The sequence below is a fragment of the Hemiscyllium ocellatum genome, chromosome 3, assembly GCF_020745735.1.
Source record: "Hemiscyllium ocellatum isolate sHemOce1 chromosome 3, sHemOce1.pat.X.cur, whole genome shotgun sequence".
Classification (NCBI taxonomy): domain Eukaryota; kingdom Metazoa; phylum Chordata; class Chondrichthyes; order Orectolobiformes; family Hemiscylliidae; genus Hemiscyllium; species Hemiscyllium ocellatum.
The window spans coordinates 126,818,814-126,835,094 of NC_083403.1; the positions used below are offsets into that span (position 1 = coordinate 126,818,814).

At 44.9% G+C, this 16,281-nt stretch overlaps 1 protein-coding gene across 2 annotated transcripts in view; it reads left to right on the forward strand.

Annotated features, from left to right (window-relative positions):
- The first annotated feature begins 391 nt into the window (after window positions 1-391).
- The window catches only part of asap2a (ArfGAP with SH3 domain, ankyrin repeat and PH domain 2a), a 197,836-nt gene continuing 181,946 nt past the window's right edge, over window positions 392-16,281 (forward strand). The window contains exon 1 of one of the 2 annotated variants that reach the window (XM_060853322.1): window positions 392-799. In XM_060853322.1, the coding sequence (XP_060709305.1) occupies window positions 674-799 (126 nt within the window). In that variant the 5' untranslated portion in view covers window positions 392-673. The remainder of the gene's footprint in view (window positions 800-16,281) is intronic. The other variant, XM_060853332.1, reaches the window with a different exon arrangement.

A 16,281-nucleotide genomic window follows, 5' to 3' on the forward strand; every position in this document is an offset into this window, starting at 1 on the left:
ATTTTGCCTTACAATGATTATCAACAATAGTTGGTCTTCCACTGGAAGTGATAGACTGCAAACTAATCCCATTCCACAGTTAAGTAATTTTAAAAATATAACATTTTCTCATAACAACCCTAATCCTCCCCAAACCTGCTACAATTCCACGTGCCGGAAAGACCCCGCTTGCTGGCTCATTGTTCACACGCCCCGCCCCATCCAATCCACCGAAGGCTGTGCACATGCGCTTGAACGCACCTCGTCCCGAGAGGTGCGTGAGAGCGCGAGCGAAGGAGAGCCTGCAAGCCATTCTCGCGCGTGCGCCTTGCTTTTCCAACCCCTCCTCAGATTCCCCATTGAGAAAAAAAAAGGACAGGCTCGCCTGGAAATGGTCAAAGTCGGAGCGCTGTGAGAAGCGCGTGCGCGCTCGGCGGACGTCCCTCCCCCCCCACCCTCCTCAACCCTCTCTGTCAACGTCACGGCCTGAGCAGTGTGAGCTCGAGCGCTGGGATCGCGTCGGTTGGAAATCGAAGCTGAACTTTTCAACAGAGCGTTGTCCCTGCGCGCACACGTCGACCGACACAAACTAACTGTCTACCCAAGTACCGATGTGAAGAAGCAAACCCCAAACTAGCACCGCGGAGAAGAGGGATTTCTGCCCGTTATCGGAAAAGAAAAGAGGGAGTTAACGATGCCGGACCAAATCACAGTGTTGGAATTCGTGACCGTGACGAACGAGGACTACAAATCTCCAACTACCTCCAGCTTCACCACCAAAATGAGTCAGTGCAAGAACACGGTGGCTGCCTTGGAAGAGGTAGGTGCAGTCCTACTTCTCCAAAACAATATATAAATGAGCGATCGGTCGAGGAGCTGGTAAGCGTTCGCCGCCAGCGTTAGTGTTTCTCTCTCTCTCTCTCTCTTCCCTCCGCCCTCCCCCGTCATTTCACTCCCAAATCCGATTTGTTTCAAAGGAATCCAGCTCCAGTCTGGCTGTGGGGAGTCAAACGCTTAACCCGTGCCAATGTTTGCACTGACAATCGGCCTTGGGAACCTGAGGGAGGGGGGGAACAGTCTGAGAGGGAGAGAAGCTGGTAGTGGGCAGGAATTGAACATTAATAGGGACAACAATGCTTTGGAATTGGGGGCATCGGGCAAGGATGGAGGTGATCACAGCCCACCCTCAGTTCAGTTATTTCTGCTGCTTTGGGCAATTGTGCTTTTTTGCTCGAGACCCGTGCAAATTGTGGTACTGGCATTACTCAGGTTATATTGTCTCCATTTTATTAAACATGATTTAAATGAAACTTTGAGAGATTTGCAGCCCGCCGTGAGATTGACAAAGCAATACGTATTTTCTTTGAGAAATGTACTGTAATCTCTTATTAAAGCAGTACATTTTGGAGAGTTGTTTATTGATGCTTTGCATCGGTCGCCAAGTATACACTAATAAAACTGTGCTCTTACTGAACCTGCAATGAAAGCCAAGCTCTCAAATAGCGCAGTATTTACGTTTTAAGGAACGAAATGATCCCTTCCAAGAAGGAAATATAATTTTCGTGTTTTGGGTATATTTGCTGATGTGTTGTTATCGGTGATTACATTAGTTGATCATAGTTTGGCAGGCAAAACAATTTTGCAGTCTATAATCGGCACAAAAACAAAAGCGTCTGACAGGATGAAACTGGTCTTTGTTCAGACAAATATCTGCCTGGCTAAAAATATGTATTTTGAAAGGGACTTATGATTAACACGGTATAGGTTGGGACGAGCACATTTACAGCTGCATTTACTAGTGTATGGTGTATTGCATATTAGAGTATATGTGAATAGTATGAGAAAGTGGTATTGTATTTCCACCGTTTAGTCTGATGGATCGTTTTTTATAACTTCAGTTAAGATTGTTGGTAGAACTGAATTTAAATTACAAAAATGTTTGACAGTTGAGTGCTAAAAAACAGTTTAATTTAAAGCAATTCCTTAAATTACTCTCATGTATTTAACAGATTCAATTTTGATGTTCAAACAGTAGTTGAGCTTTATATATGCAGTACCATCAGACTTGGCACTTGTTCTGCCATTACAATGGAAATGGAAATCATTGAAGCAACATCTGCTTGGTCTGAAAAAACAAGTCTGCTTGTGTTTGCAAACATCTTGCAATAACACAATCACTGCCTTGCAATTAATAGAAGCCAATTCTGTTTGCTTAGCATCACCTATTAACATGTTGATTTCTTGTGTGTTGCAGTTACGTGGTAAATAGTTTCTCTTTAATACATAGGACCTATTTGCTAAAAATCACCCAACACCAGGTTACAGTCCAACAGTTTTATTTGTAAGCACTAGCCTTCGGAGCACCGCTCCTTCATCAGACAACCACCTGATGAAGGAGCAGTGCTCCGAAAGCTAATTCCTTCAAATAAAACTGTCAGACTATATCCTGGTGTTGTGATTTTTAACTTTGTCCACTCCAATCCAACACAGGCACCTCCACATCTTGGGGATCTATTTGCTATAAGAGTGAGTGCAAAGGTTCACCAGATTGATTGCTGAGATAGCAGGATTGTCATATGAGGGAAGATTGGCTGGCTAGTTCTGTATTCACTGGAATTTAGGAAAATGCGAGGGGTTCCCTTGAACTCTTGCATTCTGACATGAATGCACAGACTGGGATACAAGGATATTGTTTCCCTTGTTTTGAGGATTTAGAACAATGGATCATGGTCTCAGGATATGGGATGGGCCATTAAAGACAGCTAAAGGTAAATTTCCTCACTGAGGCTGATGAACCGCAGAAGGCTGTGGGGGCGAGGTTACTGAGAGAGACTGCTAGATATTAAGGGGTATGGAGTGAGAGCAGGTGTGTGGTATTGAGATAGAGCCATGCTCCCCAGTGTCAGATCCCAAGTATGGTTGCAAGTTGAAATTTAAGTCTTGAGCTCTGATACAGTTGTGGCCGTGATGGACATCCAGACGAGTCATGACAGCTGTGCTCCACCTGTATCAAGCCTCAGTCAGCACAGTTATCCCCCTCCCCAATGCCCACATTCAGCTCTCATTAAGAGATCACAACAGTTTTCTAATCTTGAAATTTGGGTCACTGTGGGAAAAGATTTGGGAAGCACAGATTAAGGATCGCCATAATCAAATTGAATGATGGAGCAGGTCTATTGGATTGTATGGTCTACTTACAATCCTATATTCTATGTCTTTCTGGTATTTTATTGTGTGAAGTCAATGTGTACCTCACAGTGAAAACTTGAGTAATAAATTACTTGTGGAAAACATTTTAGGTTTTATGTATTTGTTACATAGTGCCGAGTTACATTTGGTTTGTACTAAGTAAAGAATTGTGCACATTGCAAATTAGCCAAGATTTTTGAAGTTATTTTGAAGTAAATTTCAGTCTTACATTTAAAGAAAAATTAGTTGGGTACCTTGTCCATTTCATTAAATTACATACTAGAACAATAAGCTACCAACTGTTATACAAGAGAAACATATACCGCAATAAAATTAATAGTGCAAATGATTGACATATAAAACTCTTTACACCCTTGGGTTTTCTGTGCATCACGTTGGTATATGAGTGATTTATTCTGTATCACAGTGTTATTTTTGTTTTCATTGTCTGTTTTTGACAATGCCATTGATAGGACAGGCATAGTGCAAAACCAATTCAGTGGAAGTGTGTACTATTCAGTGTAAGAGTTAAATAATGTGAATTAGCCCAGCTCCATAAATTGTGAAATAGAGACATTATGTGATTTCAAACCTGCTGAGAAAAATGTGACTGAGCCAGAAATATATTTTAGTGGTCCTCCCTTTTTATGGGGAATTTTTATAAGTTTTATAATTCAAAGTGACACTTCCATGCACCAAATGCTCCTTCATTACTTTACAGGTATTCCTTTGCACCACAAATATAATCAGCTGTCAAATCTTTTGCTTTATAGAATATTGGGAATTATCTTTGTGTTCCTGATTGACAAAAATAGTTTTGTGTAATTCATTGCTCACCTATTTGAATTTACTAATTATAATTTTAAAATGAGTTATAAATAACATTATTCAAATTATGTCAAATGGATGGGTTTGGTTGTGTAATTGATTTAATATTTGAATAGTCACTTATAATGTACTGAACTGTATACAGTGGTTAACATTGTTATTTACTAGACCATATTTTTATGATTGACAGTCCACTGTTCCATATGGAAATGTGCATAAATTACATCATATGGTGCATAATTATATTAGCTGCTGTATTCTTAGTAATATAATAGAATAGATTTGGAAGATGCAAGAAGGGGGAGTATATATAAATACCAATATGGGTTTTCTTTGTAGAATGAAATGGCTGGTTGCTGAAATCTGTAGGATTGTATAATCAGACTTTGGAGAACTTTGACCAGACAAATGCGACACTTTGTTTCATATTAACTTGTGTTTACTTATTTACTGATGTTTCTAAATGAAGAGAAGAAGCAGAATTTTATTTTCAAAACATGTTTCTAACAATAACAGGCAGCTGTTTGTGACAGTGTAGAAAAATTACAGTAATTTAGGTTTTTAATTCTAAAATCATGTATTTTTATTTTCCTCTGCCCAAATTTTATGATCTGGGTACAAACTTTTTAGCAGTCTTGAAGTGTATTTTAATGTGTTTTGAGCCATTTAGACTACTTGATTTGTATATTTGATTTGATATTTAATTTTTATACTAAATTTTTAACTGAAATACATGGACTCTGAAAGAATCCGTTTGTAATAATTCCCACCAGATAGCTAGGTGTAAACCTTTCATAATTCCTAAGTGCACTTGGTTGAATTTTTCTGCTTTTAAAATAGAAGACTGGAGTTTGTGGTCTGTAGTGACTCAATGGCACCCTGATATAACATTGAAGAAAACTACCCACAAAGATCTAGCGATGTCTGCAGATTTCCCCTTTCCCAACATCAATTTGCTGTCAAAGTCGGTAGTTTTCCAGGCCTCCAAGGAAAGTGATGTTGAGCAAATACTCTTGTAAGTTACTTCACTTTTAATTTTCAAATTTGACAATTGATGAATTAAATGCGATAACACTTGACACTAACTTATCATATAAATATGGAACTTCTTAATGTTTAGCAGAATCTATTACTGAGAAATCATCAAATAGAAAATTATCTTTTTGGGGACAGTTTAGCAGTAAGAACTTTAATATACAGTCAAAATGTGGTTACACCTTGTCAACAAGATGCAAGATTTTTTAAAAGTGTATTTACAGCAAGATCAAAAGCATGAGTGGGAGTGGAACGATTTCTATTTTGATTACAATTTAATGAAGGAGATATGGGTTCTCAACAGATCACCTTGTGATTTCTACATTTCCACAACTGCACATGTACAGTCCCTGGAATTTCCTGTCATTTCCAGAAAAATTAGTGATGAACACAGTTTCATAAACCAATTAAAATAGTACAAGTAGGCCATTTGACCCCTTTTACCTGCTTGCCATTCATGAAGATTGTGGCTGATCTGTTAACGTTTCAAATTCTGCGTAACCATCTATCCCTTGATTCTTGTTAGGCAAAGGAATCGGTACTTCTTTGAGGAATTAGAGGAGGTGTAAGTCAAGTTAGCGAACAAAAGGGAGGTCTATGCACGAAGCAGAGGCATGATAAAGTTACTAAATCAGTCTTTTGACAGCATTTTCTTCCTTGCTAAAAGCAGTTGCAAAGTCATAGCGAAAAACCTGGTGGTCGATATATCAATGTTGGCTGCAACCAAGATTTTAAATTCTTTGTAGGTATGTGTGCCTACACCAAATCACACTTCAATCAAAAAATAGTACAAGCCAGTTATACATTTTCTGGAGTGAAAGAAAGGTATATGTTACTGCGACTTGTTATGCCTGGTCCATTGGAAATAACCCTTATATGCTTCCAGTTAGCAAATCTCCTGTCCATCCCAATATGATGCTCCCTCAAATGAGAACAGAAACTTAGTACATTTATCCAGAGTTAACTTTGAAGTTTTATTTGCTCTTAAAACGTTCTGTATTTTATGATTGCATTAGGTTATTTCATTTTAATGTTTAATTCCAACTTTTAAAATTAGCATTTGGTTGCTTTGTGTACAAGACAATTAATTGACCAGAGCTGAAAAATGTGTTACTGGAAAAGCGTCGCAGGTCAGGCAGCATCCAAGGAACAGGAGAATCGACGTTTCGGGCATAAGCCCTTCTTCAAGAATGGAAGGGCTTATGCCCAAAACGTCAATTCTCCTGCTCCTTGGATGCTGCCTGACCTGCGACGCTTTTCCAGTAACACATTTTTCAGCTCTGACCTCCAGCATCTGCAGTCCTCACTTTCTCCTAAGTAATTGACCAGTCAAACTTCACTGACAGGTGGCATGGTGGCCCAGTGGTTAGCATTGCTGCCTCTCAGCGCTGGGGATCCAGGTTCGATTCCAGTCTCAGGTGACTGTCTGTCTGTCTGTATGGCGTCCGCATATTCTCTCCCTGCCTGCATGGGTTTCCTCTGGGTGCTTCGGTTTCCTCACATCATCACAAAGATGTGCAGGTTAGGTGAATTGGCCATGCTAAATTACCCATAATGTTCAGGGATGTGTAGGTTAGGTACATTAGTCAGGGGAAATGTAGAATAATGGGATAGGGGAATGGGTCAGGGTGGGATACTCTTCGAAATGTCAGTTGGACTTGTTGGGCCAAATGGCCTGTTTACACACTGTAGAGATTCTATGGTATGATATGTTCTCTCTCACTTACAGATATAACATCATCTTTCAAAGTAGACTTACGTACAGTTAATCAGGGGAAGAATAACACACTATAAATTTAATCCAATTCAACATCTGTATTGATCAGTTGCTCTTCAAAATCCCTAGGAACTTTAGAATTCTAAGTGCTGTCTCCAAATGCTTTTTCAGCTGAAATCCACAAGAACAAACCTGGTTAACCCTTATACAACTTTAATTTCTCCAACTGTTTTGCCTCATTCGTTTAGCCTCATTCATTTATTTTCAAGATTATTGGGAGCCTTACCTGGAAGTTTACCTTCTTAACATCAGCTTCTAGTTCTGCTCTGAGCCTGTTTCGTCCTTTATTTCATTGTGTAACCTATTCAAACTACAGTCTCTACTTCATTTTCTGTCTGTGGGGGATACTGCCCTTACAGTATTTCAGGTTCTTCCTCTGGTATGTGATCTTTTTCAGATACTAGTCACTCCTGGATTCACTATTTTCCTGTTCCATGGATCATCTTGACCATCAGCCTGAAGTTTGAACTAATAGTTATACTTGCCTGTATCTTTTCTCACATGTCATGTAATTACCATATTCTTCTATACGTAAAGCCTCTTTGGAATATATGCCACTCTTGCACTCACTCTTAATAATGATAATTTGGGTTATCAATTCTATCTTGGCTCAACAAGGTCACCAATGTGTGATTATATCCTGCTGTCAGCCTTGGGTGTCTCCATAAACATGGCAGAAGTGCTGTGATATCTGTACATTAGTAAGGCAGGAAGAACAGCATTTCCAGAGACCGTTATTCAGGAAAGTTATTGCAGACAGGGTGTCTAGTGGTGAACCACTGCCTCAGTGACATTCCTGGCATGTGGTTATTTGTATGTATGAGTCCTTGTTTGATTTAAAAAAACATTTTAACTAATGAGCTGCAGCATTCATGGTAAATGAAGGGCTTTTGCCTGAAATGTTGATTTTCCTGCTCCTCGATGCCACCTGACCTGCTGTGCTTTTCCAGCACTACTCTAATCTAGACTGCAGCATTCATGTCCTTAGTCAGAATTCTACCCCCTTCATAATCAGGAGAGGACCGTGACAACAGGGATTGGCTGCCAGGGTGAAGATTTGCATCAGTGCAATCTCCACTACCAGATGGAGGACTCAGCAAGACACCCTCTGAGGACAAGGAGTCACCTGCACTGAAGAGCAGACTGTTGTGGGCCTGGTATCAAAAAGTGCTTTCAAATCTTGGCGAAGGTCATCGCCAACAGAGTCAGGTCTGCTCTGGGATTGGTGATCCACCCTGACCAAACCTGTGCTGTACAGGGCAGGAAGATCGCCAAGAGTCTCACACTCCTCAGGGATATGACCACCTACATGCAGGACGGGGTTGGACACCTGCCTCATCAGCTTGGACCAGGAGAAAGCCTTTGACAAGATATCACATACGTATTCGAGAGATGTTCTGTCCAAAATGGACTTTGGGGAGGGAATCTGCATTTGGATCAGACAGCATTGTCAGTGCAGTCTCAATCAATGGGTGGGAAACAGATAGTTTCCCAGTCAGAGCTGGAGTCAGGCAGGGCTGTCCTCTCTCTCCTGCCTTGCTTGTGTGCTGCATAGCACCACTTGCCGAGTCCATCAGGAAGGATGCGAGCCTGAGAGGAGTGATCATTCCTGGCAGCGGGGGCCTACAGTTTAAGGTCTCCCTGTACATGGATGATGTCGCTGTTCTCTGCTTGGATCCGCTGTCCGTACACAGACTCATGTGCATATGTGACCAGTTCGAATGGGTCTCGGGGGCCAAGGTCAACCGAAGCTAGAACGAGGCCATGCTCTTCGGGAACTGGGCCGACCAATCCTCGATCCCCTTCACCATCAGGATTGACCACCTGAAGGTGCTGGGTATTTGGTTCAGAGGGGCTGTGTGACGTGCCTAAGACTTGGGAGGAGCAGATCAAGAAAGTGAGGCAGAAACTGGGCAGATGGAAGCTATGGTTGCTCTCCATCATGGGAAAAATCCTGGTCATCAGGTGTGAGGTGCAGTCAGTGTTGTTATATGTGGTACAGGTCTGGCCTGAAGAAGGGCTTATGCCCGAAACGTCGATTCTCCTGTTCCTTGGATGCTGCCTGACCTGCTGTGCTTTTCCAGCAACACATTTTCAGCTGCCACTCACTGGTCCAGATCCCAAAAGGGTCGACCACATCGGTGCTTTCACCCTTGACCTGGACGTATCTTCTCAGGAAGATCAGGACATCAGCCGCTGGGACGTGGGGGTTGTACATAAGATTCGTAATAACAAGACTCCTCTGTGCAGGAAGCACACATAACGGGACTGCCGACAAGATGGAGTACAGAGGCTCCCCTTCCTTCTTCTTAAAAACCTTCAGGAGGTGCTTGCACTGCTTCACACTCCAGACGATCACGTCAAACTAGCCTGCCCCAGGGAAAGCCTACAGCAGGACATGTCTTATTTTTAATTTCAAAAATATACTTTATTCATAAAAATATTTGATCTGAACAATTGGTCATGCCATACATACCATTTCTTTGCATACAGAGATCGAGTAACCATTCATATGTACAGGTATGTACATTTACTATCCATATATTTAGCTGAGGCGTCATTGGAGCCCACTTATTGTGTGGGCCCCCTGTCATTTGGCAGGCAGACATTACACGGTGGTCTTTCCCCACCGCGCCTTGGCGGCAGCTGCCCCAAGCTTCTTCACGTCCCTCAACACGTAGTCCTGGACCTTGGAATGTGCCAGTCCGCAACACTCAATCGGGGTCAGCTCCTTCAGCTGGAAGATCAACAGGTTTCGGACAGACCAAAGAGTATCTTTCACCAAGTTGATGATCCTCCAGATGTTCGAGTTGGTGTGCATCCCGGGAAACAGACTGTAGGGCATGGAGTCCCGCGACACGGAGCTGCTCGGAACGAACCTTGACAAACATCACTGCATTCATCTCCGCCACCTACACACAGATGGCCGGAGGTGGACTGCAAAAGACTAGCAAGGGAACGGTGTCTGGTGGCACCCAGAAGGAAGGAGAGGCTGGAGTGGAGCAGACATCAGCCAGCCTGGAGGTACAGCAGCCGATCCAAGCTCCTACAGGACAGACAGAGGCAATGGAGGAGAAGGGAACCAAGTAGGCAGAGGAATGGATTCCTGTTTAAAAAAAAATGAAAAGGAAAACCCACCAGGCCACCAAAACCTCCCAGCAAAGGAGGAAACGGCAGCTGCACGGTGAGGATACAGGCAGCTCTTCGGATGGTGAAGATGGGCGCCACGAGGATCGTCACCAGAACAAGAGACAGAGCGCCGTGAGGAGAAAGGAGAGCAGCACCTCCCAAACAGGAAACGATGAACCCTCTGAGGCGACTGGTAAAGACCACCCCCCACCAGGTGAAAACCAGGATATACCCACCACCCCACAGCTCCAGGTAACTGGGAGCAGCGACCCTCTCACAGCCCTGCTGTCAGACATAAAAATGTGGTATGCAAACCCTGGTCCCGGCCCGATTACACCAGAGTGGAGAAAATGCCACAGTGTGGAGCCGGACTGCTACCTCAGCCCTGCGAGGGTCCAGCAGTTCGCGTTCACCACGGAGATGCAGACAGCAACCCCAGAGAGCAGGACCAGTAGCAAATCTGCAATGGTAACCTCAAACTGTTAAAATGGTGATAGAAATTTCAAGTATTAATGTGCTTAGCATTAAATCTGCTACGCGATGAGTTTCTACGTTGACCTTCCTCGCCAACGTTAAAGCCGACATCCTGTTTCTGCAGAAGTGTGGGATACCACACCTCAGCAGTTACAGGAGATGGTCGAGCTTGTGGGCCCATGGGCCATCATTTTGGTCAGGGGGGCAATGATAGCCGCTCCTCAGGCCTGGGTATTCTGTTGCGAGATGGCAGTTTCACCGTCTCCGAGGTTAAGGAAGTGGCGGGTGGGCGCCTCCTCGTCACTGACATCATATACAGGAATGCTCCCCTGAGACTAATTAACGTGTATGTCCTAGCCGGTAACAGTGAACGGTTGGCCATCCTGCAGCAGCTTCCACTGTTGCTGGCTACGTTCAGGCCGGTCATTCTGGCCAGAGACTTCAACTGTATCATTGATGAAGATGGATGATCCGGTGAGGGTGTGGGTGTGGGGGGGACAGTAAACTGTTAGCCACGTCCAGAGTCCTGATGGAAACGGTCAAAGATGCCAAACTGCACGACATCGACAGCACCCCTGCAGACGGAGCGCAGCGTAGATACACCTGGTCAATGGCAGACGGGTCTATCCACTCAAGGATGGATAACCTGTTTGTGTCCCGAACGTTCACGGTCAGATCCACCGACGTCAAGCCGGTGTTCTTCTCTGACCACTGTCTCATGCTGGCCACCTGTCACCTACAGGATGAGCAGCAGGCTGGTAAGGAATGTGGAAGATGAACACGAAGCTGTTGACCCCGGGAAACATTGAGGAGCTCAAGAGGGATTACACAAGTTGGAGAAACGTGAAGCCATTCTTTGAGTCTCCAGCAGACTGGTGGGAAACAGTAAAAGGGAGGTTCTTCATCCTCAAAGGTGTTCAGGAGTGAGAGAGAGAGACGAGCAAAACTGTCACAACTCCAGGAAAGAATGCAGAACCTGCTCCTGCTGCAGACGATGGGGGTCGATGTCACGGAGGACCTCCAGGAGGTGAAGGGCAGCAAGCCTCGCTCTTTGCCTCGGAGGCCTCCAAGATAATCTTCTGGTCCAGGGTCCATCCCGTGTAGCAGGACGAGATGTGCCCATGCTGCTGCTGCTTCCAGAAGGTGCACAAAGAGAGCTCCATACTCAGCAGTCTGAAGGAAGAAGATGGCTTGGTAACGTCATCTCAGGCTGACATCATGAGGATCAGCAAATCCTTCTGTGCCAGTCTGTATGACTCAAAGCCAACTGACAGAGGACAGGAACGACTGGGCAGCCGCGCTATCACGGAGGTAGAACACGGGAGAGGCTGGACCAGCCGTTATTGCTGAACGAGTTGACCAAGGCCCTCGAGTTCTTCGAAAACAAAATTCCCGGAAGTGCCTCATCAGCCTGAACCAGGGGAAAGCCTTTGACAGGATATTGCGTATGTATATGAGGGATGTTCTGTCCAAAATGGGCTTTTGGGGAGGGAATATGCAATTGGATCAGACTGCACTACACCAACATTGTCAGTGCAGTCTCAATCAATGGGTGCGAATCAGATAGCTTCCCAGTCAGATCTGGAATCAGGCAGGGCTGCCCTCGGTCTCCTGCCTTGTTTGTGTGCTGCATAGAGCCATTTGCCGAGTCCATCAGGAAGGATGCGAGCCTGAGAGGGGTGACTATTCCTGGCAGCAGGGCCTTACAGGTTAAGGCCTCCCTGTACATGGATGACGTTGCCGTTTTCTGCTCGGATCCGCTGTCCGTGCACAGACTCATGTGCATATGTGACCAGTTCGAACGGGCCTCGGGGGCCAAAGTAAACCGAGGCAAGAACGAGGCCATGCTCCTCGGGACCTGGGCCGACCAACCCTCGATCCCCTTCACCATCAGGACCGACCACCTGAAGGTACTGGGTATTTGTTTCGGTGAGGCTGGGGCCTGTGCCAAGACTTGGGAGAAGCGGATCAGGAAAGTGATGCAGAAACTATGCAGCTGGGAGCAAAGGTCACTCTCCATCGTGGGAAAAAAGTCCTGGTTATCAGGTGTGAGGTACTGTCAGTGTTGTTATATGTGGCACAGGTCTGGCCTATTCCCAGAACCTGTGTCGCCGCAGTCACCTGGGCCATCTTCCACTATGTGGGGATCAAAGATGGACTGGGTCCGATGGGACAGCATGTATAAAGATCTGGGCAACGGGGGGGGAAAACACGCCCAATGCCACTTTCACCCTGATGGCCACCTTTGTGTGTGGCTGCATCAAATTGTGCTTGGATTCCTGGTACGCCAAGTGTCAGTATATACTGAGGTTCTACCTGTCCCCGGTGTTGCGAAGGATGGGCTTGGCCTCGCTGCTGCGGAACATTCCAAGTATTTGGACCATTCCATAAAACCTGTGCTTCGTGGAGAAATTTATGATGGAAAACCTTTGACCACAAGTCCATCAGGAAGTGGTCAGCACATAGTGTTCTTGAGACCCTTCAGGTAAAGGAGAGGGCAGATCCTATTGAGCAGTTCCCTGGGCAGACTGTCAAAGTCTCAAACAAAGACCAAGACATGGCATGGCTGGTGTGAGAAGAGCTCTGCTGGTGAGATCCTTTATGCTCGCCCGGACTCTCTGCCCCATTGCACGCCACCCTCGAAGTGGCTGTGGAGGCGACGAGACTGCCACACACCACCTTCTGGAATGTGCCTATGCAAAGGAAGTCTGGAGTCGAGTGCAGTAGTGTTTGAGGTTCATCCCGAGCAGCTTCGTGACACGGGACTCCGTGCTCTACGGTCTGTTCCCCGGGATGCACACCGAGATGAACATCAACTATGCCTGATGGATCATCAACTCGGTTAAAGATGCTCTTTGGTCTGTCCGAAACCTGTTGATCCTCCAGCTGAAGGAGCTGACCCCGTCTGAGTGTTGCAGACTGGCACATTCCAAGATCCAGGACTACGTGCTGAGGGATGCACTGAAGCTGCTGCCAAGGTGTGATGGGGAAAGACCATCATAGAAGGTCTGCCTGCCTAAGAATAGGGGGCCCACTCAGTAATTGAGCTCCGCTGATGCCTCAGCAGAATATCTGGACAGTCAATGTACAGATTTGTACATACGAATGATTAATTCTGATCTCTATGTAAAGAAATGGAATGTATATGTATGTGTGGCATCACCAATTGTATAGATATCAAAATATTTTTATGAATAAAGTATATTTTTGAAATTAAAAAAACAAAAAAAACCAGATGTGCTGAAAGGTATGCTACGGCAAAATTTGTTGGTAGCAGAGTATGAAGTAAGGCTTTGTCTCGGTAGGCTTTGGAGAGCACTGGCTAAGGTAAAAGCTTCTTTTAACATTTCTTTTTAGTTTACAGCAGTTAAGTTGGCAGTAATTTCCTCCTGAGCTGAAAATGTGTTGCTGGTTAAAGCGCAGCAGGTCAGGCAGCATCCAAGGAACAGGAAATTCGACGTTTCGGGCACAAGCCCTTCATCAGGAATGAGGAAAGTGTGTCCAGCAGGCTAAGAAATCCTTGTAGAGGGAGGAAGAGAGCTTCTTCAAGGAAGGCATCCTTGCAAGAGGATTCGCAGTAGGTTAAAATCTTCGAGTAAAAAGTGAGGTCTGCAGATGCTGGAGATCAGAGCTGAAAATGTGTTGCTGGTTAAAGTGCAGCAGGTCAGGCAGCATCCTGATGAAGGGCTTGTGCCCGAAACGTCGAATTTCCTGTTCATTGGATGCTGCCTGACCTGCTGTGCTTTAACCAGCAACACATTTTCAGCTCTGATCTCCAGCATCTGCAGACCTCACTTTTTACTCGAGTAATTTCCTCCTGCCGAATGTGGGAGTTCAGGGAGACTTCCATTGTCCATGATGACTATACCTGTGGGAAGTGTACCCAGCAGCAGCTCCTAGGAGATCACATTAGGGAGCTGGAGCTGGGTGCTCTCAGGATCATCTGAGATGCTGAGCGCTTCACAGATTAGAGTTTTAGTGAGGTCACACCTTAGGTACAGGCAGAGAGTAACTGTGTGACCACCAGGAAAGGCAAAGGGAATAGGCAGAGGGTGCAGGAATCCCGTGTGGCCATACCTCTCAAAAACAAATATACTGTTTTGGATACTGTTGCGGGTGGAGCGAAAGTGACTTATGGGGAAAGCAGCAGTAGCCAGGTTGGTGGCACTATGACTGGTATGAGGCACCGTGAGAAAGGGTAAAGCTAAACAGGACCTTAGTGATAGGAGACTCGATAGGTCAGGGGACAGATGGGAGATTCTGTGACTGCAAACGGGAGTCCAGGATGATGTGTTGCCTCCCTGGTGCCAGGGTCTAGGATGTCTTAAGAGTGGCTGCAAAACATTCTTGATGGGGAGGATGAGCAGCCAGAAGTCATTCTGCACATTGGCTCAAATTACATCAGTTGAAATAGGGATCAAGTCTTGCAGAATGATTATAGGGAGCTAGAAAAAAAAGTTTAAAAACCAGCACCTCTTTGAGAATAATCTCCAGATTACATCTAGTGCCACATGGTAGTGTCGGTGAGAACAGGAGGATTTGGCAGATGAATGTGTGGCAAAAAAATTGGTGCAGGGGCAGGGATTCAGACATTTCGATCATTGGGATCATTTCTTGGGCAGCGTTGACCTGTTCAAGAGGAACAGGTTGCCCCTGAACTGGAGGGAGACCAGTGTCTTAGCGGCCAGGTTTGCTAGTGCTGCAATAGAGGGGGTTTAAACTAGATTGGCAGGAGGTGGGACACTCGACAACAGGGAGGCAAGTGTGAGACTCTAAGGAGATGCAGTAGTCAGAAATTGGAAGTTGAAGAGACAGGTCAGGCTGGAACACAACAGGAATGCCTGTTGGATTAAATTGCACCTATTTCAATGTAAGAGGGCTGACAGGTAAGGCCAATGAACTCCAGGTGTGGATAGGTATGTGGGATTGGGATATTATAGCCATTACAAAAACATGGCTAAGGGAGGGAAAGAACTGGCAGCTTAATGTACAAGGATGCAGGTGCTTTAGGCAGAACAGTGGTGGTGGAAGGAAGGGAGGGGTAATTGCATTTTTGATTTGAGGTGAGTACCACAGCAGTAGTCAGAAGTGAAATAACTGAAGAATCATCCAAAGATGCTTTGTGGGTAGAATTAAGAAATAAGAAGGTTGTTCCATAGGCTCCCAAATAGTCAACAGGAATTAGAGGAACAAATATGTAGGGACTCTAGGGAGACGTGCAGGAGCAATAGGGTTGTCATAGGGGATTTTAATTTTCCTAACATAGAGTGGGATTGCCAGAGCGTTAAGGGCTCAGATGGGGTGGAACGTTTTAAGTGCATTCAGGAAAGTTTCCTCAAGCAGTACATAATGTTCTACATGGGAAGGGGCAAAAGTTGACCAACTCTTGGGAAACAGGGTAAGACAAGTGACTGAGGTGACAATAGTGGAGTAATGTCGGACCAGTGACCACAGTTGTAGCAAGTGGGAGGCCTTTAAAAAAGGTATAGCTAGAGTTCAAGGTCTACATGTTCCTGTGAGGGTGAAGGGCAAGAATAGGGAATCCTGGATGACAAGAGATATTGAGGTTTTGACCAGAAAAAAGGAGGAGGCATGGCTCAGGTACAAGTAGCTGGGATCAAGGGAATCCTTGGTACACAGGGAATACAGGAATTTACTGAAGAAGGAAATCAGGAGAATGAAAAAGAGGCATGAGATAGCCTTGGCTGAGAGGATTAGGATAAAGTTCAAAGAGGTTCTTTAAGTATATTAAAGGAAAAAGAAGAACTTGAGAGAGAATAGGGCCCCTCAAGGACCAAAGTGGACATGTATGTGTAGACCCGCAGGAGATCGATGAGGTTCTCAATGAGTATTTCTCTTGTGTTTACCAT